Here is a 27222-nt window from a genome sequence, read left to right as displayed (position 1 = left end):
TGATCAATGATATGATCAAAACCAAAGAAAACGAATTTAAAACTACATACTGGTCTTGTAGGTTTAGTGCATATTGATTATCAATAGCCATATACTCCAGCTGATCTGTTTGTATAGAAGCTAACCCAGGGTTTGGAAAGCTTTTGGTAAAGAATGGTTTCCATGCTTTTGTATTTGACAAATCGAAATTCAGTTTAGATGGTTCTTCAAATGATTGCATGTTCGCCCAAATCTTGAAAATGAGAAAAATAAAGACACAATAGTTATATAGAAAATTGTTATGCATGAGCCAGTATGAACGGGAATAAGGAATTCGAATCCTAACTACACATAGCAAACTGATTTTCTGGTGAATGACAGAAGGAAAACGAAAGTAATGTAATGCTCGAAAACATATTCAACTTTAAGTAAACTTTTTGTTATTTGGATTTTAAACATTTTTTTCTTCAAAATGGCAACCTCGTCAAATGCTCATAGTATACTTCACTGGACTCAGCGTAATGAAAAATTATTAGAAAGCAAAGTTCAGCCAAAAGTAGACTCTAGTCTACATTCAATCTAGCTCAATTAAAGTGACGTTAAATTTATGCATCAAAGCAATGGTATCTTTCATTTTAAGAAGAGCATCCCTACGCTTCTGTTTTCTGGGACAAACTGAGACACAGAATCTCGCTAACCAAAACAGACCGACACAAGCAAGTTTATTTTCTCAAAAAACAACCGCGGGCGGGGTGGTACAGGCTAGAAAACATATAGACTGTAACAAATTCAATCTAAGGAGTGTCCTAGTTTTAGTTGTTTTGAAACAAATCAGAAGTTTGAAATAATGCATATATATACGAAAGGGGCAAAATAAAGTACCTACATTTTCATGATTAATGAGACAGCCGACAGTTTGCAAGGGAGAATGAATGTCTTGTAATTCGTAACTTTCACCAGAACTCGCATTCCAAAAACGAAAGCTGTTGCCCTCTTGGGTCATCACGTACGCTGTATCTCCTGAGAATACAAAAATGAAAAAATTATGATGGGAAAGTTAATATTTATTTATTTATTTATAGAAGTGTATTTCTCAGCTCTATTGACCTCTATGAAACAATCTTACACTTAATATAATTTCAACGTAAAGACCGACTAAGAGCCCGTTTTCCAGTGATTTCAAATCGTCATATCTCAAGATTGGAGGTTTAAATAGAAGAAATCGAAATCGAAATAATTGTGCAAACAACTTTGGAGATTTTGCTCAGGACCAGGAAAATATAATCAAAGGTTATGACTTGGTAGCCTCATTGGGAGGGTTATCACCCAGCAAGAGATGGAGGGTTCAAAATAATGCGCCGTGTATAGTAACGAACCTTCTGGAATGCCATCACCAAGAAGGAGATATGCTTTTTGGCCAAGCCATAAGAAGTAGTTACACAACAGAATAGCATGTTCTTCTTCATCTCCCGCTAACATCTTCAGAAATTGCTGATAAAGAAAATGGTTTAACAAATTAGGTTTCACCCACTATGCATTTAATAATATATTCATGTCACTCGGGTTAGCTCAATAGTAGTGCATATCCCTGTGAAAGTCATCACGACATAATGTTTTGAAATAGTAATAACAGTAGACATTTTATACAAGCAGAGTTGTTCAAGAAAACAAAATTGAAGAATAACTCCATGTGAAAGAAACTTACATCAGAAGCCGTCCATATATCACAAAGATCAGGGAATTGTACAGAATCTGCAATATACGGTATCATGGAGACGTAACGTGCCAATAATTTCATCTTTTGCAGGTCTGGTATATCGTTATCTACAATCAGCTCCTCAGGTGGATTTTGTGGTCTGGTATTCCAATGGAAAAAAAGTGAAAAATCATGATACTTTCAAGAGATTACGCTGCTTTAACGAAAATACTCACTTAAGAAATGAAGAACATTAAACTCGCAAATGAAAGAAAATACCAAACTAATCGTTTCAAATTTCAGGCTGGAAAAGTTTCTTTCAGAACTGTAAACTATGAACGGTACAATGTGAATATAATCCCTTGACAAAATTGGGAAGAGCAGTCGAAGATCTGTTAGTTAGACACTGACAATCGATACTTATAATGTAGTATCGAAGACCATTTATAATTTTAATGTAACGTTAAAATCCTCATATTAAAGTTTCAGTCCAGATAGATATTCTATGTTCATCTGATTGTGAGTGAAGCAAGAAGAAAGGGATTCTTCCCCCATCTGTGTTTTTCAGCGAAAGAGGTAGGTAGCTTCTAATTTGTCTAGATCCTGACCATCTGAGGAAGACTGTAAATCAGCACTTTTAGCGTCATCGATTTTGCGGGTGAAAACTACGGGTTGTTTTAATTGGCGCCTGTCACTCCACCATCCTCAAAAGTACAGAAAAAACATAAACTCCTTCTTATATTCTCCAAAACGGTAATAAATTCAAAATACTGACCTTATGTAACGTGTCACGAAAACCTTTTTTCCATCCAAATCGGATGCCATAGCTTTGAAAGTGCGATCGGGATGTTTCGATCGAACAGCATTCAACCAAACTTGCGAGTTATGAACCAAAAGATCAGATTCACTGGTCTCGAATTTCTCTGGCATTTGAGGTGCTGGTTGGAGTTGAGGCTCGATCGTTATGAACAGTTGGATTAATGTTTTGTCTTGAATGAGGTTTAGTGAATTTCGGTTGTCTCGTTGTTGCGAACGGTTGTACCCTAATAATACGGGTGGGGCATCGACGTGTAGGAAACCTTCCACCTAATAAATGATAGAACATATTGAAAGTAGATAGAAAGGAGGCTGAATTTTAGCCTAGTTAACTAAGCCCGTATTCACAAGGCTAGGACACACGGCTAATATGGCAATACAGCATTTTCGGCGCTTTAAAGATTTTTTATATTTACGGATTTTAAGTTTGCCTTGAGACACTGTTGTTATTCAGTCACAACTTACCATCAGATTTATCCTAGTGGCCGAATCAAACTAGCTTAGATTTCTAGGCTACCTGAATCTAGACCTTTAGAGAAGTCTTTAAAAAGGCTGAAAATAATAAGAACATTTGAGGCTGTTTTTTGTTTGCATAGAAAAGTGTAATATCGTGACAATAAAGAGTTTGCTTAGTGTACCTTAGTGTTTAGTTGATAAGGCTGTATTTACATTGGAAAACATAGGGCCAACAGGTTATAATTTTCACATGAACATGAGGCTCCAATAAAATTAATTTTTGTTTACAGTTCATTTCAAATTATTTGTATTTTTAATGAGTAAGACCCATAGGTGAATAAATATTTCAAAAAAGATATATCATATATTACTTTCGCCATATAGGCGAATATTTGATACTTTACGTGGGTAGCCTAACTAGTTCTTTTAAGAGTCCCTTGATTGTTTCACAGGGTCAACGGTTATATATGAACTGAACAGGAAGGAAGGAGTGTGGATTCGAGCAGAGAACCCTGGATTGTTGGTACTGGCGTCATAGACCACTTTGCCAAAAGCTGTATAGTGACCAGAAGGAAGAATGAAGTGTTTGTCACACAATGTCATTTCAGCTTTTTTTGAATTCCATCCAAATAGCAACACATCTTGGGGACAACAGTTCAAAGAATCTTGGGAGAGACACCGTACACAAGAGAATTGGCTTAATTTTATCCTATCAGTTTTCTTATTGGTTTCCAACTCTGTGATGTTTTACGGCATATATAAAACAAACTTGAAATTCTCAATCCATAAGAAAATGTTTTTGTTGACTTGCATTTGTGGAGTGGCTTGTGGCTTGATTTATTTGTTTGATAAGATTTGGAAACTTCTACCATTTTCTGATGAATGTTTGCAGGAATCCATTAAGGACACTGCCTTGAATTTCATCATCTTTTTTGATTTTGGTAATCTCCTATGTATTTGTATTGTGCGATTTATTGCAATTAAATATCCATTGAAACATATACAAGAAAAGACAATCTACATGACTTGGTTCATTCAGATACTTATTGCAGCATTGATGACGAAATTGTGTTACCTGGTTAGCTTCTCTATTGGTGAAGCTGAATCTAATTATCAAGTTTACTTTTCCACTTATGGATCCATGATTGCCTTGTGTATACTAATAAGTGTCGTCTTAAATTTGGTTCTAATTTGGACCTTAAGGACCTCAAGACTAGTTCACGACAGTCTCGTTTTCGAAAAGCATAAAAAAGCGTCAAACCGGCTTTTGATTATAAATCTGGTATACGTAATGTGCACTCTACCTTTGACTGTGGTTATTTTTATAATTGTAGTGAAAATATCTCACCAAACAGACAAAACAGAGTCAGCAATGACTTTAGTGAACTATTTCATAGCTGAGTCATGGTGTTTTAATGTTTATGTCTTGTACAGTGGACTGAATGCTGTTATATATGTTAGATTCGATCAGAAGATTGTGGCTTTTTATGAGATCTGTTACCAACGTTTTTGTTGTCCAACGAAGAAATAAAGTAAAACACAAGTAAATTTTGCTTCTTATTTCTATAGTATATTACCTTGAGCCAGGAATTTTTCCTATTCAAATTTCATGATCTATTGCTTTCTACTCTTTTTATTGTTATCATTTTTTTGTGTGATCTCGTGACAATAAAGAGTTTGCTTAGTGTACCTTAGTGTTTATTTGATAAGGCTGTATTTACATTGGAAAAACATAGAGCCAACAGGTTACAATTTTCACATGAACATGGGGCTCCGATAAAATTAATTTTTGTTTACAGTTCATTTCAAATTGTTTATATTTTTTATGAGTAGTACCCATAGGTGAATAAATATTTCAAAAAAGATAGATATAAACATATATTATTTTGAAAGATGAAGAGCCATATAGGCGGCGAATATTTGATATTTTACGTGAATAGACAAGTAAACTAGTATTTTTAGAGAGTCTCTTGATTTTTTCACGGGGTTATATATGAACTGAACAGGAAGGAGTGGGGATTCGAACAAGGAGCCCCTGGATTGTTGGTTCTGGCCTCATAGACTGGCCAAAGCTCCATACTGGAGTGACCAGAAGTAAGAATGAAGTGTTTGTCACAAAATGTCATTTCAGCTTTTTTTGATTTCCATCCAGATAGCAACACATCTTGGGGACAACAGTTCAAAGACTTCTTGGATAGACACTATGCACACGAAAATTGGCTTAACTTTATCCTATCAGTTTTCTTATTGGTTTCCAACTCTGTGATGTTTTACGGCATATATAAAACAAACTTGAAATTCTCAATCCATAAGAAAATGTTTTTGTTGACTTGCATTTGTGGAGTGGCTTGTGGCTTGATTTATTTATTTGATAATATTTGGAAACTTCTACCATTTTCTGATGAATGTCTGCAGGAATCGATTAAGGACACTGCCTTGAATTTCATCATATTTTTTCGATTTCGGTAATCTACTATGTATTTGTATTGTGCGATTTATTGCAATTAAATATCCATTAAAACAGATACAAGAAAAGACAATCTACACGACTTGGTTCATTCAGATATTTATTGCAGCATTGATGACAAAATTGTGTTACCTGGTTAGCTTCTCTATTGGTGAAGCTAATTATCAAGCTTACTTCTCCACTTATGGATCCATGGTTGCATCATGTATGCTTTTAAGTGTCGTCTTAAATGTGGTTCTAATTTGGACCTTAAGGACCTCAAGACTAGTTCACGAGAGTCTGGTTTTCGAAAAGCATAAAAAAGCGTCAAACCGGCTTTTGATTATAAATCTGGTATACGTAATGTGCACTCTACCTTTGACTGTGGTTATTTTTATAATTGTAGTGAAAATATCTCACCAAACAGATAAAACAGAAGAGTCAGCAATGACTTTAGTGAATTATTTCATAGCTGAGTCATGGTGTTTTAATTTTTATGTCTTGTACAGTGGACTGAATGCTGTTACATATGTTAGATTCGATCAGAAGATTGTGGCTTTTTATGAGAACTGTTACCAACGTTTTTGTTGTCCAACGAAGAAATAAAGTAAAACACAAGTAAATTTTGCTTCTTATTTCTATAGTATATTACCTTGAGCCAGGAATTTTTCCCATTCAAATTTCATGATCTATTGCTTTCTACTCTTTTTATTGTTATCTTTTCAACCTATAATTCGTCATTTAAAGTTGCGAGTTGCCTCTTTGGTCATACAAAAACGTTTTGCGATCATGACTCATGACCAAGAGAGCTTCGGAACTGATTGGTCAGTTTTGTTGAAATACTAAGGAAAGAGAAAGTCGCCTGGTGAATAAAGTAAAGCAATCGTTTCTCCTTATTTGGAGATATTCAATTGGGAAGGTAAAGGATTTGAACTAATTTAACAAAAAAATTTCAATTCTAGCTTGATAAGATAAAGATTTAAATTAAAAAAAGTAATGTTTTCATTTTTAATTTATTCAACAGCCCAAAAGTAATCTAACAACGTAGATGTAGAAAAAAGTGGAAAGGTTTCCCGTCTAGATTACAAGAATGCTGATCCCTTTAAACCAAATACACCAATTTTCTAGCCATTCTTTTTTGGAATTTTCGACCCTTGCAATGTGCACTTTACCTGAAACACACCTAAGTTAACGCACATACCCGTCAGCCTTTCTTGCCTGACAGCAAATGAGCCAAAAAAAATAACTTTGAGTAGCAATGCAAAAAATACCTTTTAACTGTTTAATTAAAATTTTCATTAGAATTAGAAATAAATTTTAAAAACGAAATAATACTTTTTCATTATAAATCAATTTTCATACTATGATCGCTATTATACTAGAAGTCTGAACATTTGGCGAAGTTAAAAAAACCGTTTTTCACAAATTTAAAAAAAGTGAAAACATGAAATGCTTCGAAAAAAGTTTTTTTGTACTTTCCTAAATTTAACACCTCAGCAAAATGCATCATGGGAAAGGGAATTAAATGAATTCTGGGATAAACAAACGTCAAGTTTGATGATCTTTGATTTCTTACATATTGATGCTTTACGGGATGTGTGAAAACCAACAAGAAATTCTCAATTCACAAGAAAATGTTTATTCTTACTTGGGTCTGTGGTTTAACTAATTTTATCATCTTATTTTACAACAATATCAACAAGCATTTTCGTAGCGCTGATTATTGCCAACAATCTTGGATACTGCATTATCCTTTGTCACGTTTGTAGACTTTTCCAACCTTTTGTGTATCGGAATTGTCCGTTTTATATCTATCAAATATCCGTTAACAAGAATTTTGACAAATCTATTTCATCTGGTTCATACAATTTTGTCTCGTAGCAGTTATATCAGTTGTCTGTACACATACCCGATATCTACGGCTAATTTAAAAATTCATTGTCGTAGAAGCGATAAACATGAGACACACTCTGGTACAGAGTATTATATCAGTATATACTTATCGTATCATCTTTAGGACTGATATTACTGTATCAAGCTATATAACCTATCAATCAGTTAATGTAACTGTGATTGCGTTCAGTATGCTTTTATGTGCAATCTCAAGTTCGATTCTATATCGAACAATAAGGACATCAAGCCTGAATCTGAATAGCATTATCTTCGAGAAACATAGAAAGACTTCGAATCGCTTTTTGATTATAAACTTAGTATATATAATTTGTACGGTACCTTGGACAATTGTGTCCCTTCTAATCGTGGTGAAACTTTCCAGACGAACAGACAAGACAAAAGAATCCGTGCAGACTTTGGCGAACTATGCTATGGCAATGTTATGGTGTTTTGATATTTATGTCTTGTGCAGTGGATTGAACGCCGTCATTTATATCGTTTTTGACCAGAAGATTGTTGCTTTTTATAAGAATATTTGTAATCGCGTTCGGCAAAAATAAAATGACTTTCAATACTAAAGTCTGTCTCGAAATAATTTGCAGCTGGAGAAAAAAATGGCTGTAACCTTTGATAGAATTCGAATCAAGTTGCGATTTTGTGCTCGTTAAAAAGATATTCGTGAGTGGGATATTATCAAGTAAAAAAATTGAGAAAAAAAAGGAATATGAAAATGAAAAATGAAGAAGAAAAAAATCAACTTTTTGTAGAAATGTGGTATAATTACCATTTTCACAGGAGTGACTCTTCAATCTTAGATCATCATCAATGTGAAAAAACTTTTCAAAAATATTCATTCAATCAAAAGATATCAAACAAAGTTTATTCCTGGTTGATCGATTATCTGATATTCCGATGGCGTATTGGCGGCCGCCCACGCTAAAGCTCTAAAGGAGCGGGCCAATTTACCATCGGAGAGAAATAGTAGTCATCCATTGATGTGCCGACATAAGTTTAGCCCTCATTTTCGGGGCCGTGCTGAACGCTCAAAAATTGTTTTTTTGAGATCTGGCGTCTCAAAAAGACCGTCAAATCACTGTCGTTAGTTACCACGTCATGAGTATGTCGGCAAAAATTACAAACAACATGGCTGATGTAATTTTCAAAAAATGTGTGCCGTTATGGTTGTTTTTGGTTTTTTTTGATGGATTTTTTGTAGTTTAACTGTACTTATCACTCCCTGAATATTAGTTTTAGTATCCAGTGTAATTTCTATATGTGCACCAACCCAAAAAATGTGTTTCTACCACCCACAGAAAAGTTGATAATCATAACTTTTGTTTTTGTTTGTTTTGATGGCTGATTTTTTCTGAACTTTCTCAGATTTTATACCATTCAAAGACCAAAGAAACTAAAGCAGGTATGTTCCTATGGGCTTAGGCTTTTATCAGTAACTTTCATGTTGTTATATCTTAGACCGTCCTCCAAATATAACTGTTATTGTCCACCGGCCGACAACCGACAAACCGACTTCAGTGTTCCAGAACTGAAGTTTTTTGGATAATAAAATCTTTATTAAACTTCACAAAAGTGTTCATTGAGGGTTAGTATTCATTTGCTGTAGCTTTAGTTTTTCTTTTAGTGTTATTATAGATGCTGATTACAGTATGACTTTTCTCTTCTTTCAGGCTTTTTTGTGTACAATGTTATTTCTATTTTGTTTTTGCTTCTGTGATCAGTTTAAAGAAGGAAAAATACTTATTTGAGTATTTTTACATGCCCTCCTTGTGAAAAGAATGATAATATTTTGCATGATCCCTTCTCCAAAAAGTTTTGTATTTGAATTTATTTCGTGAAACCTTTTGAAGTTTTTTCTGACCTAAATTTTGTCGGCCATGACACCTTCCCTGTCCAAATTGCACTCGGGCCCATTTTTCTAAAAAATTACGCGGTCAAGCGAAATTCCGTAATGTATTTCTTCCAGATGTTGAAAATTTTCCCGACCTTCAGAGCTTTAGCGTGTCGGAAGAAAATTTCTACATCGGGTGCCAGATAAGTTGATCGACAAAAGGCTGTTTTTTTGTCGTTTTTTACCAGTTTTTACTATTTTTTAGAGTCAACCAGCAATAAACTTTGTTTGATATCTTTTGATTGAATGAATATTTTTGAAAATTTTTTTGACAGTGATGATGTTCTAAGATTGAAGAATCACTCCTGTGAAAATGGTAATTATACCACATTTCTACAAAAAGTTGATTTTTTTCTTCTTCATTTTTCATTTTCATTTCCTTTTTTTTTCAATTTTTTTACTTGATAATATTCCACTCACGAATATCTTTTTAACAAGCACTTAATCGCAACTTGATTCGAATTCTATCAAAAGTTACAGCCATTTTTGTCTCCAGCTGCAAATTATTTCGAGACAGACTTTATAATTAGTGAGGTTAAGCACGGGTTTATTTTGACCGTAAAGTGAGATAACGTAGGCCTGTACATAACTTGCCAAAGCAAACCATGCAAGTGAAGTCTTATGTACAGGCCTACGATATCGCATTGAACGGTCTAAATAAACACTTGCTTCACCACGCTATTATGATCAACATGTCTTGGCTTTACATAAATATTCGACGTTTTTTTTTATTTAAAAAGTTTGGACGAAAATGGCGATTTCACCACTTCAAACTGAACTATTTCATCTAACACTTTTCCCATTTGGGAGGGGTTCATTGGCACCCTTGTTATATTCTAAACCTCATAGGAACATTTCTGAGCTTTTGAATCCTTAGATGTTATGGTCGTTGTAAGTTAAATTGTTAGAGATAAATTCTACACTGCGCTCTTCGAGAAAATGTTCGTACATGGGGATGGAGGTGTAGGATATAATGCCGGGGGTAGTGAAAAATCTTTGTCTGGGAGGTAAACGTGCTCTGTTTGGGGATAATTTTGCTCTGTTTGAGGGTAATTTTAAATGTCCAGGGGTCAACTGATGCTTGTCCGGAAGGAGGGGGGGTGGATTAGACCTGCTGGCCGGAGTTCAAAAGTCACAATGCGCAGGGGGTTAATTTCCAAAAAATGTTATATTCTCCACCTTAAATATTCAATTTTTTCCTGGAAAAGCCATTTCCTGAAGTAACTTGAGAGTGCGGCCACTAATTAAAAAAACACATCGTGTTTGTAATGAATATTTCGGTTACTGTGTATATGTATGTATTGTCTTACCTTTGAATTGAAATAGACTGTTGAAAAAGGCACTTCAATACTTCCCAGCCATCTTTTCTCGATGCGTTGTTGGATGTTCGTCTCTCGCAGTCTATCGTCCTACAGAATACATAAAAAACCAGTGAAGATCAAAATCTGCGTACAGTCTTCTTTTTAGGCTGGACTGAAAAATTCTTGGTTTGCTGTCAACCGACCCTAGATTTCGGAGGAGGGTCGGTAGGAAAATTTTTTTCATTTTGGTCATTTATGGAATTTTTGTCTACATTTTGTAATTAAAAAAAATAAAAAATTCTCTTCATTGAAATTGCAATAAAAGTTTTTAGTTCGGCAAATTTAGAGAAGAGTCGGTCGGCTGACGGCAAACCAACATTTTTTTTAAGTCCAGCCTTATCAGAAACTGGTTCTAATTAACTTAATTGCTGAGAGGGGGTGACAAAATTTCGAGGCAAATGGCGAAGTTTTTACTGACGAAAAGTTGGAATCGGGTTTTCAGCTTTGACTTAAAATTTACTTCATTACTCTTTGCGATAAAACTACCATCAAAAAATTAATTTTTACATCTTCTGGCTGGTACAATTCGTGTTTGCTTTTAAAAAGTTTCACGTTCCTGAATGATCGTTTGTGTCTAAACTAAAGCTTAATTTAATCAAGTTAAAATATAATTGTTCTAAAAGACTCAAGAATAAATGCTTGATCTTACGGCAAGCATATCAATGACAACTTCATCGAATAAGTTGATGTATATCTTGTCTTTGACCATCTGCAGCGAATCTGTATTGTAGTCATCATTCGGTGGCCTGAAAAAGAAGATTTTGTAATACTCTCAGGTGCCTTAATAAACGCTAGACTGGGGTCGTTTATAATCCGTACAATACAGTAATATTGTTGTTATATAATGATATAATAACTGTAACGAGATAATATCAGTTTGTACAAACAGACTATGATTTGTTTCCTTCATTATTTTTTTGCTTGTTCATCCTATGTCTGAAAATTATTTCTAGGCTGTCAAAATAGTAATAATCCCTTATTTTGGACTAAATTGCCCGACTTTTACATAAAATTAGCACCCTTTTTTTTTTTTTTTTGGGGGGGGTATATTCAGAAGCATAATTCTACCCCCTGGCAATGGACTTTTGCAGAAAAAGATTTTACCCCCACTGTTGAGGATGTTGATTCTTTAAAGTATCGAACCCCTTGGACATCCTACTTTATTAGTAAAGACACACAATCACTAAGATACATACTTGAACGGTATTATAAGATCTTCATTCCAATTGGGGAAAGCCCCATCGGCCACAGTTGTTTTCAGGAAATTCCCTTGAAACATAACTTCGACGTAGGGGCGTACCATGCTCTAAACAAAGATAACGAAGTACTTTTTAAGCTTACAAACTTTCACAAGAAACTTTCGCGAGGTCAAAAACGCGAAATTTACGACTTTTAAGAAATTTTTCCTGGTCATAGATATCAAACATTGCTACTTTCTTAAAGGGGTTACACAAAAAGATTGGGAAGTAACCATCTGATTGGCCCTTCAAAATTTCAATATTCATTTCAATAGACAGGTTACAAAATTAAAGTCTGAAGACAAACCACGCTTTTACTCAAAAATTTTATGTGCTTGTCACATGACATTTATTTCTGATTGGTTCGAATTTATTGACACAAATAAAGTTATCAGCTGTAAGTTGTAAAGCAAGTAACATATTAACCACGTGAACTTTTTCGAGTACTCACATGTTTTCATGTTTTGGCTGCACTGATATAATTTTGCAACCCGTGTATTTCTAAGTGATTCAATTGATCAGATAACAGTAATAAATTAGACTCAGTAAGGATAACACTATTACATGAGACTCGTTTTCAGTCCAAGTATAATCTAATAAACAGCATTACTTTAACTTCAGCCGTTGCCGGATTATAGCCCGTCCTATCATCCGTGGTCGTAGTAGTGTTACTTGCGCTCGGCCGTGCACCAAGTTGAGTGTTGCGCGGCACAGAGCCGTCATCGCGTACTGGAATGTTGAAGGCACGAACTATGTTTACTAGGATGTTAACATCTTTGATTGAATTCAAATTCTAAAATGGAATAAAGAGTGGTTCTCTCAAATCTACACCATTTGTGACCGTGGTGCAGTGGTAGAACATCAGGCTACGGTGCGCAAGGCTGTGGGTTAAACTTTTTTCACTGATCCCCCTGGAAATTTTGAATAACAAATTATCCCCTGGAAATTAGGGGCTAAACAAACTGTATTAAACTTTTAAGACATATACCTGTCCGTGGATTTTCTTTCTCTCCTTACGCACGGGTTTCAAAGGTCTTCTTGGTTCAAATATCTGCACTAAACGAGCGCCCAGTGTTCTAAAATCGGGAAAAACAAACAAACAAATCAATTCAACATTCTATTATATACGTAAGAATAAATCGAAACAGCCAAAGTCCTTCAGGACCAGGCAGGAAGTTTATTTATGTTATATATAAATCGATAAATAAACAACAGGGCGTGTCGAGAAAATTTTGCATATATCTAACTCACTGTAAACAAGTAAACAACAATGGAAGTTTTTATTAGGTTTGATAATACTGTTGAAGCTCATAGATATCTTACATAAAACACTAGATAGAGCTACTCTGTATTCTCCCAAGCAACGGCAGGTGAAGCAAAATAATGCGCCATCTTTGCTGAAAGTAGGTCACAGTTCGGTACCGGCAATTTGTTCAACCAAGCAAAAAAATACTGAATGGCGCGAAGCGACTAAGCAAAAGATAGGGCTTGATCGATCAAATTGTAGGCACCGAACTATAGTCTACTTATCATAGATGGCGGGTAATTTTGATTCAACTAAGGACGGAGTACCTCTATCTAGTGTTTTATATAATATATCTGTGGTTTAAGCTCTCTATTTCGATTCTGATAGTTAGTTAATTTCATTGAATAAGGGAGTTTATAGAAAAGTAGAGCGGCTTTTATGAGGGTTTCTTGCTGACGGCGACTTTTAATATCATCAAATCATGGAGAGTATTGAATTGTAGAACGCCGAATTTAAGAAACATACCCAATATCAGGGATGGCTTCCTCAGTGACCATATCTTCAAGATCAAGTTGTCGTTTGGCCAGCTGTGAACGTGAATGCACTTGTTGTCGTACCTGAAGAGAAAACATTCTACGTCACCGCTAACAAAGAACAATGTTTTAACGTTCATTTAAAGTGACATAAAAGTAGTAAACATTGCGCGAACGACGTGTCATTAAAGAGAACAATTAAAATCACGTGTCCAAAACAAACTTGTAAAACAATTGAAACAATCAAAATCAGCCATATTTGTTTTGATTTTTTATTTTGACATGTGAAGTTTGTTTTGTTTTTTTAGCCCGCTGCATACGGTTTGTTTACAAATTTCCTTAGTACTTTTATGTCCCTTTAACGTTCAGGATGTTAGTTGGACGTTGAAACAACAGTGTGTGCCAACTGGGGTGGAAGACATCTCAAATTTGAAGCCCTTGCATCTTCAGCTGGGTAAAAGATATTATAATTTCTGAGTCTTTCTTTGATAATAACTCATACAACTTTAAAAATTATGATATAGAAAGAAATGCTGACAAAGCAGAATTAGCAAAAGAATTCCTCAAAAGATGCGTCCGCGCGGCGAGCAAGGGGGGAAAAGTTGTTCTTTCCTCTGTTTAAAATGATCTGTAAGCATAGTCCGTTTCAAGATATAAGGAAAAAATAGACCATGTTAAGGTATCACTTTCCCCTAATTTTTAGGGACAAGCTGGAGTTTTTACAAGCTCTTATGTGATTTGGTTGGTCGTGAAGATGTAATAAAAACAATTTTATTACTTTTTCTAAAGAACAAAGAACGCGTCATCTCTATTACTTCAAATGACCAATTAGTGAAGTATCTTATAAAAACTCCAGCTCATCCCAATTTTTAACCAGCTATGAACAAACAATGAATCATCCTGTTGTTTTTACTTACTCACTGTCCAACGTTCCAGTAAAAATATGAGTTGCAAAAAAAGACCCAAATACTAAAATTCGACCAATTAAAAACATCATTCAAGAAAGAGTTTCAAACAAACACACCCTTCTCACAGACCCGGTTTGGTTTTTAACGGACCGAAACTCGATGGGGATTTGAATTATATTGTTTTCGCGGCAAAAAAATTCAGTGGTGAAGGAAAAAATAACTCAATATTTTGCAGTGAGGATTAGCTATCTGATTATTTTCAATGAGGACAAAAATTAGAGTATAATTTTTCCAGCGGCAAAGGGTCCTAGTGGGTCTGTGAAAAGGGATTTGTTTCAAAAAAGATATATAATACCTTTGCCAGGAACTTGGCGACAGCTTTTCGTTGGGTGTATTCTCCCTCTAGATCTTCTTCATCCATCTCTGCCATACGTTTATCATAGCCCTTCCAAATAAGTAAAAATATTCTTGAAGATTCGCTTATTGTTATAGTTCGTAGCGGAAGATGGGATCTGTTTGTTCAGGTAACTTAAGGGAAGAAATTTTCGCGGAGCAAATTTTCGCGGAATTTGATTTCCCGGTTTTTCGACAAATCCGCGAAATTAAATTCCGCGAAACGCAAATATTCTGAGGATTAAAAAAATCACCTATAAAATTGGTCTTTTTAGGGCGAAACAGGACATATTTTAAACAAAAAATCCTCCCAACTGCGAAATTAGATTCCGCGAAACTGCCGAATTTTGAGCTAAGAACCGCGAAATTAAATTCCAGGAAAATTTCTGCCCTTAAGGAAGCAAGTATTTCTTATTAACATTTGTAAAATAAAATCTGATAAGAAAATCAGATCAGAATAAAATCAGAAAATTTTTGTATATCGAGAAAATAACACTATACGTTGAAAAGACATTTCTAAGTGGATGAGTTGGTATTTTTAAATCAACAACTATAAAATTAACATATTTTCCAAACTTAGGTATAACGGAAGCAATCAAATTCTGGTAAGGCGAAATATAGTTTTGAGCTTGGTCATTTTGAGGTGTTTGAAGGCTAAGCACTTTTTGAAAAATTCTTAAACAGTGTTTCGAAAACAAACCTCGAATACTTTATCGCTTAACAAACTAGCATCGGTTGGGATCATTGCAAAGTTTTTTAATTCCGGAACACCTTCGTCCCGTAATCGAATCAACCGGAACCGTTTGTTTTCCTCGATTTCGTCAGTCGTCGCAAATTCCGTTTCCATTTCCAATTGATTCAAACGGAAATATTTTGGCCCCGTAAGTTCGTTTAAATGAGATAATTGTGCCATCTAGAAGGAAAAAAACAGATTAACCCTTCAAACCCGAATGACGTGTATACGCGTTCAAAATAAGTCCCAGACTTAAGGGAATAACCCCTGACCACTTCATTCAATAGGGTATAAACAGAATGCTTTCTAATCTCAACTTTTATCCCAAGTTTGAAATTGAAATAAGAAAAAAAGTTGAATATTTCCGCATTGGTAAGTGTGCACTAATTTATCAAATGAATGAAAAATTGATGATGACTGGACGACGGACTCTTCAAGAAATGTTTGTACTCGTGGGAAGGAAAAAAGGGAAAGATTTGTACTCCCCTGGGATAATTTTGGATGTCTAAGGGTAAATAACTGAAAATACAAAATTTTCCAATTTCCTTTCCGTCTTTTAAGGAAGAACCCATCTTCCGACGACCTTCTTAAGATGCTTGCTGTTGACTTAATTAATTTCTATGATTTACATATCTGTATTATCTAAAACGATGAAAAAGCCTGACTGAGAATTGCACCAAACAGTTCAACCAATAACTCAATTTGAATGTTTTACCTTGATTAGTTGAATGATGTCAGCATTAGCTGGGTCATTTGGATCTAATTTTGAATTTCCTGAAATAAAATCATGTCCAATACTTTATAAGTCACCACGATAATAAAAAGTAGTTGTGACAAGTTTTGATTAATTCTTTTTTCCCTAGCATTAACAGAGTCTATACTTTTAATATAATTAATACCGAGGCTAAGAAAATCGATCTCACGAAACTGGTATACAACGTTATTCCAATTATCTGGTACTCGATGTAGAAATTTTCTTCCGACACGCTAAAGCTCTGAAGGTCGGGAAAATTTTAACATCTGGAACCTTTGGGTTACCATTTTTCATTTTTCTGTAAGGTTTCTCAGGCAGCAGAGATTTTCATGCTAAATTCAGTCGGGTGCAACCGATAGTCAAGCAAAAAGTGTAAGGACAGCTAGACACGACTGTGATGCGGTACATCAAACGATGACTACTATAGGTCTCCGATGGTGATATTGGCCTGCTCCTTCAGAGCTTTAGCGTGGGCGGCCACCAATACACCATCGGAATATCAGATAATTATTCCAACGTTTAGCTAATGTCCACAATGTCCATATATCGTTAGATGAACGTCGAAGAATGTGTGCCGGCTAGGAGGGTCTCAAAATATTTTGTAATACACCCCGCAGATGGCGGAGTGGCGGCCGCCCACGCTTAAGCTTTAAAAGAGCGGGCCAATTTCCCATCGGAGGGGAATGATTGTCAGCCTTTGATGTTCCGCATCCCCAGTCGGGTTCAACTACTCTTGCGCGTAAAGATAACAATATATCGGTTGGACCCACAAATCCCCGAAAACGAGGGCTGGGTTACCAGACCTCCAGCTGCAAAATCCTTGACGTGGTCTTGCAAAATTCCGTAATCTAAACCTTCCAGATGTTGAAATTTTTTTCGACCTTTAGAGCTTTAACGCGTCGGAAGAAAATTTCTGCATCTGGGTGCCAGATAAAGCTCACAGCCAAATATAAAAAGTCGGATAATAAAATGTCAAACCTATCCATGACAGAAGCTTTTGTAAATCGATTAATCCTGAAGCACCGATGGCTGACATCGCGTCGTAATGTTTTGCTGAACTAGAAAGGGAAGAAAATTGAAAGAAAATAATTTGTATCGTATCTCCTTCCATTTTGCTTACACAGCATTTTTTAACAAAACAAAGAACAACTTTTTATCCCTTACAGATAGTCTAGATTAAATGATTTAAAATTCCGGGTCAATAATCAACTTCACCTAAGTATCAAACACTAAAAGGTGAACAGTACTGCGCTCGTCAAAAGAGGAAAAATTATTCAAAACACGCACGGTTTTTTTATGGCAGACATACTCCTATTTTTTACTTTGTAGGAGAATTGCCCCTATTGTGCATAATAAGAATAATGGTCTGGAAATCGATACTACCTTCCAGGCCGTGCGAGCACAAATTTTGAAAAAATTCTTCCGTTTATTTTTCTTTGAGATGGCGACGCGCCCGACCCGGTATAGTAAGTACTTTGCTTTGTCAGTATAGAGGCGCGTCTCCTTTCTATGTCGTAGAAAAGAGTATCTTTATTACGAGTTTATGCTAAACCAGGAGTTTGTAAAGGCACGTTACAATACATGTGACCAGACGGTCGTAATCGATAAAATCGATCATTGATTACAATCGATTGCTAATCGATATTAATCGATGAATTAGATATCGATTAAAATCGATAATGCTAAAAAAAAAAAATTGTGAATATCGATTAGTATCGATGAGCCATCGATTAATATCATTTAGCTATCGATTTTAATCGATGATCGCTTTTATCGATTTACTGGGCTCTCTCATACTAAAGTCAAGGGTAGTAACAACATATGACAACAAGCTACCCCGTTACGGTCACAAAAAACATTTCTTCAAATTCAAAACGTTTGTATTATCAACAATCACTCACTTTGAAATCGAATGTTGAGTTTCAGTTCTGACAGGTGGTGCCAGACTATTGCCTTTAGCATCAACGCCCCAACACGTGGACGTGTAGAGAACACCTGACGTCAGTGGAATAAACGTTCCAGTTCCGTCCGCACTTTCAGCTGTATGGTTTGGTTGTAAGTTGACAAGGCCACCTATGGAAGGAAATAGAAATGGGTTTGAAAAAGATATTCTTTATGAATTACGCTTACCACGCCCATTGGTTTATCCTTGGCAACGCAATATCAACTAACAACATCGACAAGCAACGAACTTACACAAGCAACTAGATTTTTAAGAAATATACAAAAACAGCACAATAAACGTAGACGACCTCAGATCCTTTTCATCGTCCAAGATATTCTTTATGAATTGAGGGGAAATTCTTTTGGGGAAGAAATAAAGTTTGGAAAAAGAATTCTGCAAACTTTACCATTTTAAAAAGAAAAGTATTGTTGGATGATGTAAGAAAATCATATGGAAATTTATTGAAATAAAAAATAATTGAAAACTCACCACTTCCGACCCCGTCATGTCTGTAAGCAACTATCTGATCACTGCTAAATTCAAGTGGTTCCAATGTATGACTTTCAGTAGATGACGTCATCGAGACTTCAGGTATGAGCGCAAACAGTTCAGCTAACAGGAGATTGTTTGATGAATTGAAAAGCTAAAGTGTGAAAAAAAATGTTCAACTGGTCAAGCTGTAACTTATATGAGACTATATTCTTGTCTTGACGTTTTTGACTCTCATTACCATTGAGTTTAAAGCCCGAAGGTCTAGAGTAGGATCTCTAACCTTTCTTAGGCAAGAAAATGTGAAGCCACTTATTTGCCATCTAGAACGCGCCGCAATCATGACGACGGATTGTATCTAGTGGTTCCTTTGTTTTTAAGGACTGCATTTTTGGAAGCGATAGACTTTACTTTCAATTCGGCGTGCGTGTAAAAACCGCGCGCTGGCGTTCTGGATGGGGAATTAAGTGGCTTCATTTCCCATCCAGGAGTCTCGTGTCTAGCCTTTCGGGCTTGGAAGTCAATGTTCATTACAGGTGGTCAAAACAAGGTTTTTCGTCTGAAAAGGATTTGGATTTTGGATGGATTTTACACAATAAATTAGCACCTAATTATTGAACTTACGAGTTCTGAGACAGCGGGAAAGCCTCTCACTGAAAGTTTTAGCGGTTCATTTTAGTACCTTTAAAGGTTTATTTTAGGTACTAAAATGAACCGCTAAAACTTTCAGTGCTTTTTATACTTCAATGAGATGGAAGAAATTATGAAAGAAAATATCAAAATATCTTTATTTACCTGTAGTTTGATACTTTCAGGCCATTGAAGGATTTTGATAGTTAAAAGTTCACCAAATTGAACTGTAAACTCGTTCGATAAAGTTCTAAAGAGAAAAATTTATCAAGCCATCTATATAGTCAAGAATGGTGTACGGAGAATGTCTTTTCAATATCTTTTTCTCAATATCGCGACCTTTTCAAGGCCAACTTTAAGCTTTTTGAAAATTTTCAGAAAATAGAAATCACATTAGATTCAAACCTCACTCATGGCTACGGCTCTGGATATGTTTACCTTATTGGAACTAATTTTCGCAGAAACTAATATTCGTGGTCGAAAAAAAATCGGAAAAATTGCATTTCGCGAGTTTTAAGTTTTCACGGTTTTGCCCTTTTTTGGACAATTTTTTTTTCTAGGGATTTTTCAAATTTTTCGATAAAATTGGAAAAAATGTACTTCGCTTAATTCCCACGAAAATTAGTCCCGATACGGAATTAAACACAGGGAACAAATGGTTTTAAAACATACAACATACTTAGGAGACGTTCTGGAGACTTCGACGTCATTGAATAACACTTTGATGATATATTTATCATTCTTTAGCGCCACACGTCGCGCTTGCTCACTCCTGAAATATAAAATAGGTACTAGACTGGAGAATTGAGTTTAAAGCCCGGAGGGCTAGAGTAAAAACTCTAACCTCTCACAGGCAAGAAAAAGTGAAGCCACTTATTTCCCATCCAGAACGCGCCTAGAACGCACCGCAATTATGACGACGGATTGTATCTAGCTCTAGGCGGTTCCTTTGTTTTTGACTTGAGCGTTGAGGACTGCTTTTTTTAATCTAGCGATAGATTTCACTTTGAATTCGGCGTTTGTATAAGAACCACGCGCGGGCGGATGGGAAATAGGTGGCTTCTCGAGTCTAGCCCTTCGGGTTTGGAAGTCAATGGACTGGAGTCGTTTACATTCTGCCTAACACGGTACTATAGGTGTTATATGGGAATGATCGAGTGATGACTGGCTTCTCTTTACAGAGGATGCTCGGCTCTGTACTGAGCATTCTAGGAATGTTCTCGTTAGAATCGTCTTACTGCAGTTTATACTGCCTGACAGCTTGCAAGACACTGACACACAATTTTCAAATCAAGTGCGTTAATCCGGCGTGAACCACTAGGGAACAAGGCTAGCGCACTCTCACCTGAAAACATGAATTTCTTACCTTGGACACGCCTCGTTAGCTGATATAACTGCTCCATTTTGTATTTCTGGCACCAGTAGAGGCTCCCCTGCACAGAAAATCAATCAAAAGAATTTGAGGGTGTGATATAATGAATTTTGGAAAGTATTCTAATGAATATTAAAAGCTTGGTTATTTATCACAGACAGTTGTAATTTTGGGAAACCACAGATTTTTGTTAAGCCCGAGGGGCTAGAGGGCGTGCTTTTCCAGGCAAAAAAAGGCAATATCGCAAAAAATTATTGTTGCCATTGTTTTCGAAAATCCGCGAATCTTCTAATTGGTCAAGCGTAGAAATTCCAATATAATGTCACGTGAGCCAAGATGGGATTTCCTAACGGCAGACTTTTCAGCCAAAGGTCTCTATTCAGCCCTTCCACAAATCTGTGGAAGCGACAATAAGGCTCAATTTTCCTATAGCTCTGTCTACCTGAATGAGACGTGGGACGCTACTCTTTTCCCAAGATTTCTCACTTATAGACTTGATCCTTCTCTTTCCTTACTGAGTGTTAAGAAGAGACCAATTTCGGCTTAAATAATTTAACACACAATCTACTCGTTCATCGTCATACTGTGTTACGACAAAAGGAAGTAACTGCAAATTTTTAAATTTGAGAAAAACGATTAAAAACGTTTTTCTTTAGTCTGAATCGCAGATTTCCACAGGATATAACACAGATTACAACTGTAGTTTTATTTGGTATCGAAAAGAAAAAGACTCTCTGAGACATAGTTAAGTCCGAATAAAGACATCATACCTTTTCATATGCCTGAAAGATGTAATTAGTGTAATACGAAATATAGCTTTAAAAAAAAACATTTTGTCTTTCTTTGAGAATCAAGGAACTAAGATGTCTTGCTTTCGTCTTATTTTATCTGAAGTTATCAGCTTATCATGATATCGTTATGTCTCGTAATAGCGAGTTTATGTATTTGCTCTTTTGATGACGGTAGAGTGACTGAAGCAATTTGAAATAACCCGCACTTCTGACCCACAAAATCGAGGACGATAAAAGTGCTGATTTGCCGTCGTCCTCAGCTGGTCAGGATATAGTCAAATTAAAACCTTACCGTCTCCGTCGCTGAAAAACACACATACATAAACTCGGTAATAATATGATATGAACATTCAAAGGGATCTTTCTTTATGGCACGGTTCACACTTACCAGGTTTTCGCCGCAATTGACCATGTGTTTGTCGTAATTCTGCGGAAACTTGCTCTTCGTCGAATCCCAAAGGACGTGTTGGCTTTTCAACTAGGAGAATAGTATTAGGAGTAATATTAAACAGCGCCTGAAACCAGAGGTTTCTGTTTTGAATCTCCGCTTCTTCAAATTGGCCGTTCCATTTAAAATCCATAAAACGGGTGGACGAAACTTTCAACGCAAAGAAATAATTCTTGAAGATGTGTGGATACCCCCTGGAAATGGTAAAATTTGCTAAAAACCCTTGGAAAAATTCTTCTTCACACCTTTAAAGTTAGGGTGGACGAACAAAAACCTGTTTTTTATTTAGCCCCTGTAAGTTTTTAGTTATTTTTTACCTCATGGAAAAATAGAAAATCTTTCTTTAAACCCCCTAGAAATTCTTCTTATGATTAACCTCTTGAAAAGTTCGTCCAGGATATGAAATGGAATGGCCCAATGTTCCGTAGACCCCGTTAAAACAGTTTTTGGTATCAAAGTCTTATGTTCTTATTATAAAAGAAAAACGAGTATTGCATTATAATATAACACCTATTACTGTATATATAACTGTAAAAGTGGTTCTCAGGTATTTTAGCATATTTTAGAATTGGTTACACTGTATTGTGTTGTATGTAGGAAGCAAAAAAAATTGATGAAAGGTTCACAGGTTTTTGTGTAAGAACAAACTCTAGAACATAAGGCTTCGATGGTTTTAAGAACACTTTTAAGGTTTTGCGGACCCTAATACACCTTTCTTCAGGAAAATGGACAAAGATATTCACAAAATGGTGAAAATAAAAAAACATTGTAAGAACATTCGAAGGCTTAAACAATTTTTGAATGTTCTTATAAAAAAGACCTGCACTGTACTGCGTTGCATGTAGGTAACAAAATAAAATTGGTTCACCTGGTACTAGTTGCCGCTTATCGCCTTTTACAGATCCCTGCGCCATTTTCTTCTAAAAATACGACAACAGAGGGTGATTTTAACCAGGGGACGTCAATTGAAAATTTCGATTGTTGAACCAATCAAATCTAATCGATCGAATCCAATCGAATTCGATTGAGCTCGATTGTTATCCCCTGGTTTTAAGATGACGTGAAAAATCAACTGAATTCATATGAATCCTTTCGTAATCGCAGTAATTATTTCAAATAAGAGTAGATTTGTTCGACTAGAGGGCCCAAATTTCATAACCCAAAGTAGTTCTGTATATTATAGTGTATTTATGACTCAAAATTGTCAAAAAAAAACAACAAATCAAAACCTAGCCCAAATTAAAAAGTTCTAACAAAAAAAATTGTTGCTTTTTTACTATGGACTGGAAAAGTAAAAATGGCGAAGGTACAAACCTTTTTTCGCATATATTTTTTCCATTTTAACAAATTTTCTTCGTATTCTGCAATCTCACTCGCATTCTGTTCTTGAAAAAGTATCCTAAAGCCGAAAAAGAAGATTAGAATTTTGAGAAAAAAACTTTTTTAGTAGTCATTTAGTACTCTGCATCAATCGGTAAAGTGAAAGTTAAAGGCCAAGGGAGCCTCTGAAAGTCAACCTCTCAATGAAAATTTTTCGATTTCTAAAATGGGCCAGAAATGAATGTGCTTAAAACTATTCCAATCTATATAAACCTTGAAAAAATTCAATTTTTCACGCATCGAGTCAAGTGGTAAAAACAATACAGTCTAATCTCTCTAATTCTCTTCGAGGGAAAAGGGATTTTTCTTTGAACTATAGAAAGATTCCGATTACAGGGAATATTTTATACGACTTTCCAGCAGAAGGGACCGATGTTATAGAAAGATTTGAATAAAAATAGAAGTGAGTTGACTGTATTTCATATTTATCAGTTCTTGTTTATGAGATCAAAAGTTTAGTAAGTATGAATAAAATGGCCACCTTTGTTCGTCAAGTTTTTCCATGATTTCTTTCTGTATTCTTTCTTCATCGTCAGCTTTATTCGTCAATACTCTAAAAAAAAGAAAAGGATTGGTTTCCACTGTATCTTGGAGTCGTCGATAGTTCTTTAGAGAGGCGTCCAGGGGTCACCGAAATACAAACGAATTTTTCTTGAACCACGAAGCTATGAGAGAGCTTTCCAGAAATGTGAAAGTCTAGTTGTTCAACAGTTTAAGATCTATGTCATTGCGCTAGAAGCCTGGAAGTGCATGCATGTAGGACCAAGAATGTCGTATAGTCAAATGATTATGCATTCAAATACTTTCCAGTTTGACATGGAACCCTGATATTCATGCTAATGCACCATTGCAATGCCTTCCACGGACCCAATAGCTGATTGGTTGTAAGTGACGTAAAATCAGTCGATACGTCACTTACAACCAATCAGCTGTTGGGTCTGTGATGTAATGTCAGAAGACATTGCAATGGTGCATGTCATGAATTTAAGCAAAATAATAAAGGTCAAACTGAGCAAAATGAAGCAATATCAGTTGCACTGGTTTAAGCCTTGATATCCAGGCTTAAGCCTTTTTTAGTTAGCCAGTACCTTTTCACCACACCAAATTTTTTATTTGTTAAAACGCAGTAAAAGATCGGTCGTTGTCTAACAGGCTAATGTGTACATTGATACTTCAAACACTTGAATACATATGACCGAAGTCAAACTTTAACAATGATGAACTTGACGAATGTTATCATGATTAACCTTTATTTGTTTCAATATCTTCTTTTTTGAGTCGCTGGGCCTTCACGCACTACGGGATTCTTGTTTAAAATTGAAGTCAAACTTTCATCCCCATATAACAACTGCTATACTTAATAATAATAATAATGTTTTACAGATTTCCAGGCCACCGTGCAAGCACATGGGCCTCTATAAATCGCTCATACATTGGTTTGGTTTATTACAAAGGTTAACTTCAAACAGATATGCAACAATAGTGACAGTTTCAATCATACTCAAACATTTTCTCTTTCCAAGCTAGACCGAGGTTTTCTTTAAACTCTTGTATTGTAGATGATTTAACTACTTTTTCAGGTAGGCTATTCCACTGTTGAATGCCCCGATAGTAAAGGGAGTTACTCTGGGGTCCACGGACACCATCGTTCCCGAAAATTCTTACCAGTTCAGAATTATGTGTTCTCATTGGTCTTATTCGTTGGTTAAATTTCTTAGGAACACACGATTTTTCATAGTGATTTAAATGTTTAAAGATCTCAACCATATCACTTACCGCACGCCTATATTTTAGACTTGGGATTCCAATTCTTTGTAGTCTGCTTTCATAACATAGTCGTCCACATGTTTCAACCGTTTTTGTAGCGCGCCGCTGAACACCTTCTATAAGTTTTTTGTGTTTTTTCAGTTTTGGTGACCAAATGACTTGTGCATATTCTAGGTGGGGCCTGACAAATGTTATGTAAAGTTTACGGAATAATTCAGGAGTGAGATACGTGAAGGTTCTTCTAATTAGACCAGCCATTGAGTTTGCCTTTTTTACTTGGTTTGATATATGTTGGTCGAATGAGAGATTTTGGTCAAAGATAACTCCGAGATCCTTTTCGAATTGTACATGTTTCAGTAAATTTCCTCCGAGTGTGTATTGATGTACATGTTTAATTATATTCGGCTTACCTAACGTTAGTACATGACATTTGTCGGGATGAAATTTTAAAAGCCACGTATCTGACCATTGCTGTAGTCGATCGATGTCCTCCTGGATTATAAGTGCATCTTCAATTGATTCTACTTTATTGACAAGTTTAGTGTCGTCAGCAAATAGAAAGAGTTGTGATTTAATTGAATCCGGTAAATCGTTGATATAGAACGAAAAGGGTAGGCCCTAGGACACTACCTTGGGGTACTCCACTAAGAACTAATTGTTTATCGGATTCAGCTCCATTTACTTTAACTATCTGAAATCGATCCTTCAGGAAGTATCTGATCCATTCAAGCAACTTATTTCTTATTCCGTAGGCTTCTAATTTGATTAAGAGCCTTTGGTGGGGAACTGAGTCGAATGCCTTTGCAAAGTCAAAGTATACTGCGTCAACAGCTTTACCGTTAGCAATGTCTTCGGTACACACATCTAGATAGTTTAGCAGTTGTGTTACTGTTGATCGGCGATTGATAAAACCATGTTGCTTGTTAGAAAGTAGTTTCTCTTGCTCTAGATGTGACATAATATGTGTTTTAAGAATCTTTTCCATCATTCGACACACAATGGATGTCAGGCTAATCGGACGGTAGTTTTCAGCTATATTTTTGTTTCCTTTTTTGTAAACAGGTGATACATTAGCATGCTTCCAGTCGTTTGGGAGACAACTTTCGTTGAGAGATTTTGTCATTATAAGGAAAAGCGGTTCTGCAATATATTCAGCGAGCTCCTTGATCATCCTTGGGTGAAGTTCATCTGGCCCCATGGATTTGTTTGGATTTAGCGCCTTGAGCTCCTTTTTAATAGTTTCAGTTAGTATGTTTATCTCTACTTCTTTATCCGTCCTGGAATGGAATTCAGGGAGTTGTTCAAGTGGCTCACGTGTAAAGACACTACAGAATTGGCTCTGGAGTATGTTGGCTTTACTTTTGTCATCATATTTGATCGAATTTTCATTATTAGGGTTTTCGAGGAGAGGATGTATTCCCGTTCTTGCTTTCAGATTGCTGCGTACATATTTCCAGAATCTTTTTGGATTTGTTTTTGATTGTTCGCTGATCTTTTTTTCGAACTCTCTCTTGAAGCGAGTCAGGGCACTATTAGCGGCGTTGCGCCATCTTACGTACTCCCTTCTACGTCTCTCAGTGTCGTCATTTTGAAGTGAGATGATCCATTTTCTATGCGCCTTACGTTTCTCTTTAATTATCTGACAAATTTTTGGATCTAAGGGATGCTTCCCTTTCCTTCTTTGATTTGACAGGTTGTTCTTATTGTGGGTAAGTGGCACATAGAGGTTTCGGAGCTCGATCATTTGTTTTAGGAATAGGTCCCAACTCTCATTCACATCTAATTCAATCGAATTTTGGATGAATTCGATAGACCAATTGATATGGCTTAGATGAGATCTCATAAACTGGTAGTTGGCTTTGCTGTATTGATATCTATCAAGCTCGTTTTTAATTGTGAAATAGCCATAGAATTTAAAGGAGAGGACACTGTGATCACTGAGATGGAGTGGGGCAAGGTATTTTATCTCGGAAATTTGATTTTCTTCCCCTGTAAGGATGAGATCGAGTATTGACGGTTTGTCGGTGCCTCGTCGCCGTGTC

General features: G+C 35.9%; 1 protein-coding gene across 1 annotated transcript in view; it reads right to left on the bottom strand.

Annotated features, from left to right (window-relative positions):
- LOC136807229 (coiled-coil and C2 domain-containing protein 2A-like) overlaps positions 1–27222 on the bottom strand; it is a 48062-nt gene that overhangs the window by 3286 nt on the left and 17554 nt on the right. The window contains exons 15-38 of the mRNA XM_067063824.1: positions 23895–23966; positions 23348–23432; positions 22902–22953; positions 21974–22063; positions 20789–20855; positions 20102–20194; positions 19588–19672; positions 18793–18946; positions 18260–18431; positions 17337–17416; positions 16320–16378; positions 15572–15784; positions 14834–14923; positions 13563–13654; positions 12780–12867; positions 12402–12584; positions 11750–11859; positions 11203–11299; positions 10503–10601; positions 2451–2761; positions 1685–1835; positions 1356–1470; positions 866–999; positions 51–232 (exon numbers count right to left, since the gene is read on the bottom strand). Of these exons, the coding sequence (XP_066919925.1) occupies positions 51–232; positions 866–999; positions 1356–1470; positions 1685–1835; positions 2451–2761; positions 10503–10601; positions 11203–11299; positions 11750–11859; positions 12402–12584; positions 12780–12867; positions 13563–13654; positions 14834–14923; positions 15572–15784; positions 16320–16378; positions 17337–17416; positions 18260–18431; positions 18793–18946; positions 19588–19672; positions 20102–20194; positions 20789–20855; positions 21974–22063; positions 22902–22953; positions 23348–23432; positions 23895–23966 (2874 nt within the window). The remainder of the gene's footprint in view (positions 1–50; positions 233–865; positions 1000–1355; positions 1471–1684; positions 1836–2450; positions 2762–10502; positions 10602–11202; positions 11300–11749; positions 11860–12401; positions 12585–12779; positions 12868–13562; positions 13655–14833; positions 14924–15571; positions 15785–16319; positions 16379–17336; positions 17417–18259; positions 18432–18792; positions 18947–19587; positions 19673–20101; positions 20195–20788; positions 20856–21973; positions 22064–22901; positions 22954–23347; positions 23433–23894; positions 23967–27222) is intronic.

Source organism: Clytia hemisphaerica, unplaced genomic scaffold (assembly GCF_902728285.1).
Source record: "Clytia hemisphaerica strain Z4C2 unplaced genomic scaffold, Clytia hemisphaerica genome assembly, whole genome shotgun sequence".
Taxonomy (NCBI): domain Eukaryota; kingdom Metazoa; phylum Cnidaria; class Hydrozoa; order Leptothecata; family Clytiidae; genus Clytia; species Clytia hemisphaerica.
This window is presented reverse-complemented; position numbering and strand designations above follow the sequence as displayed.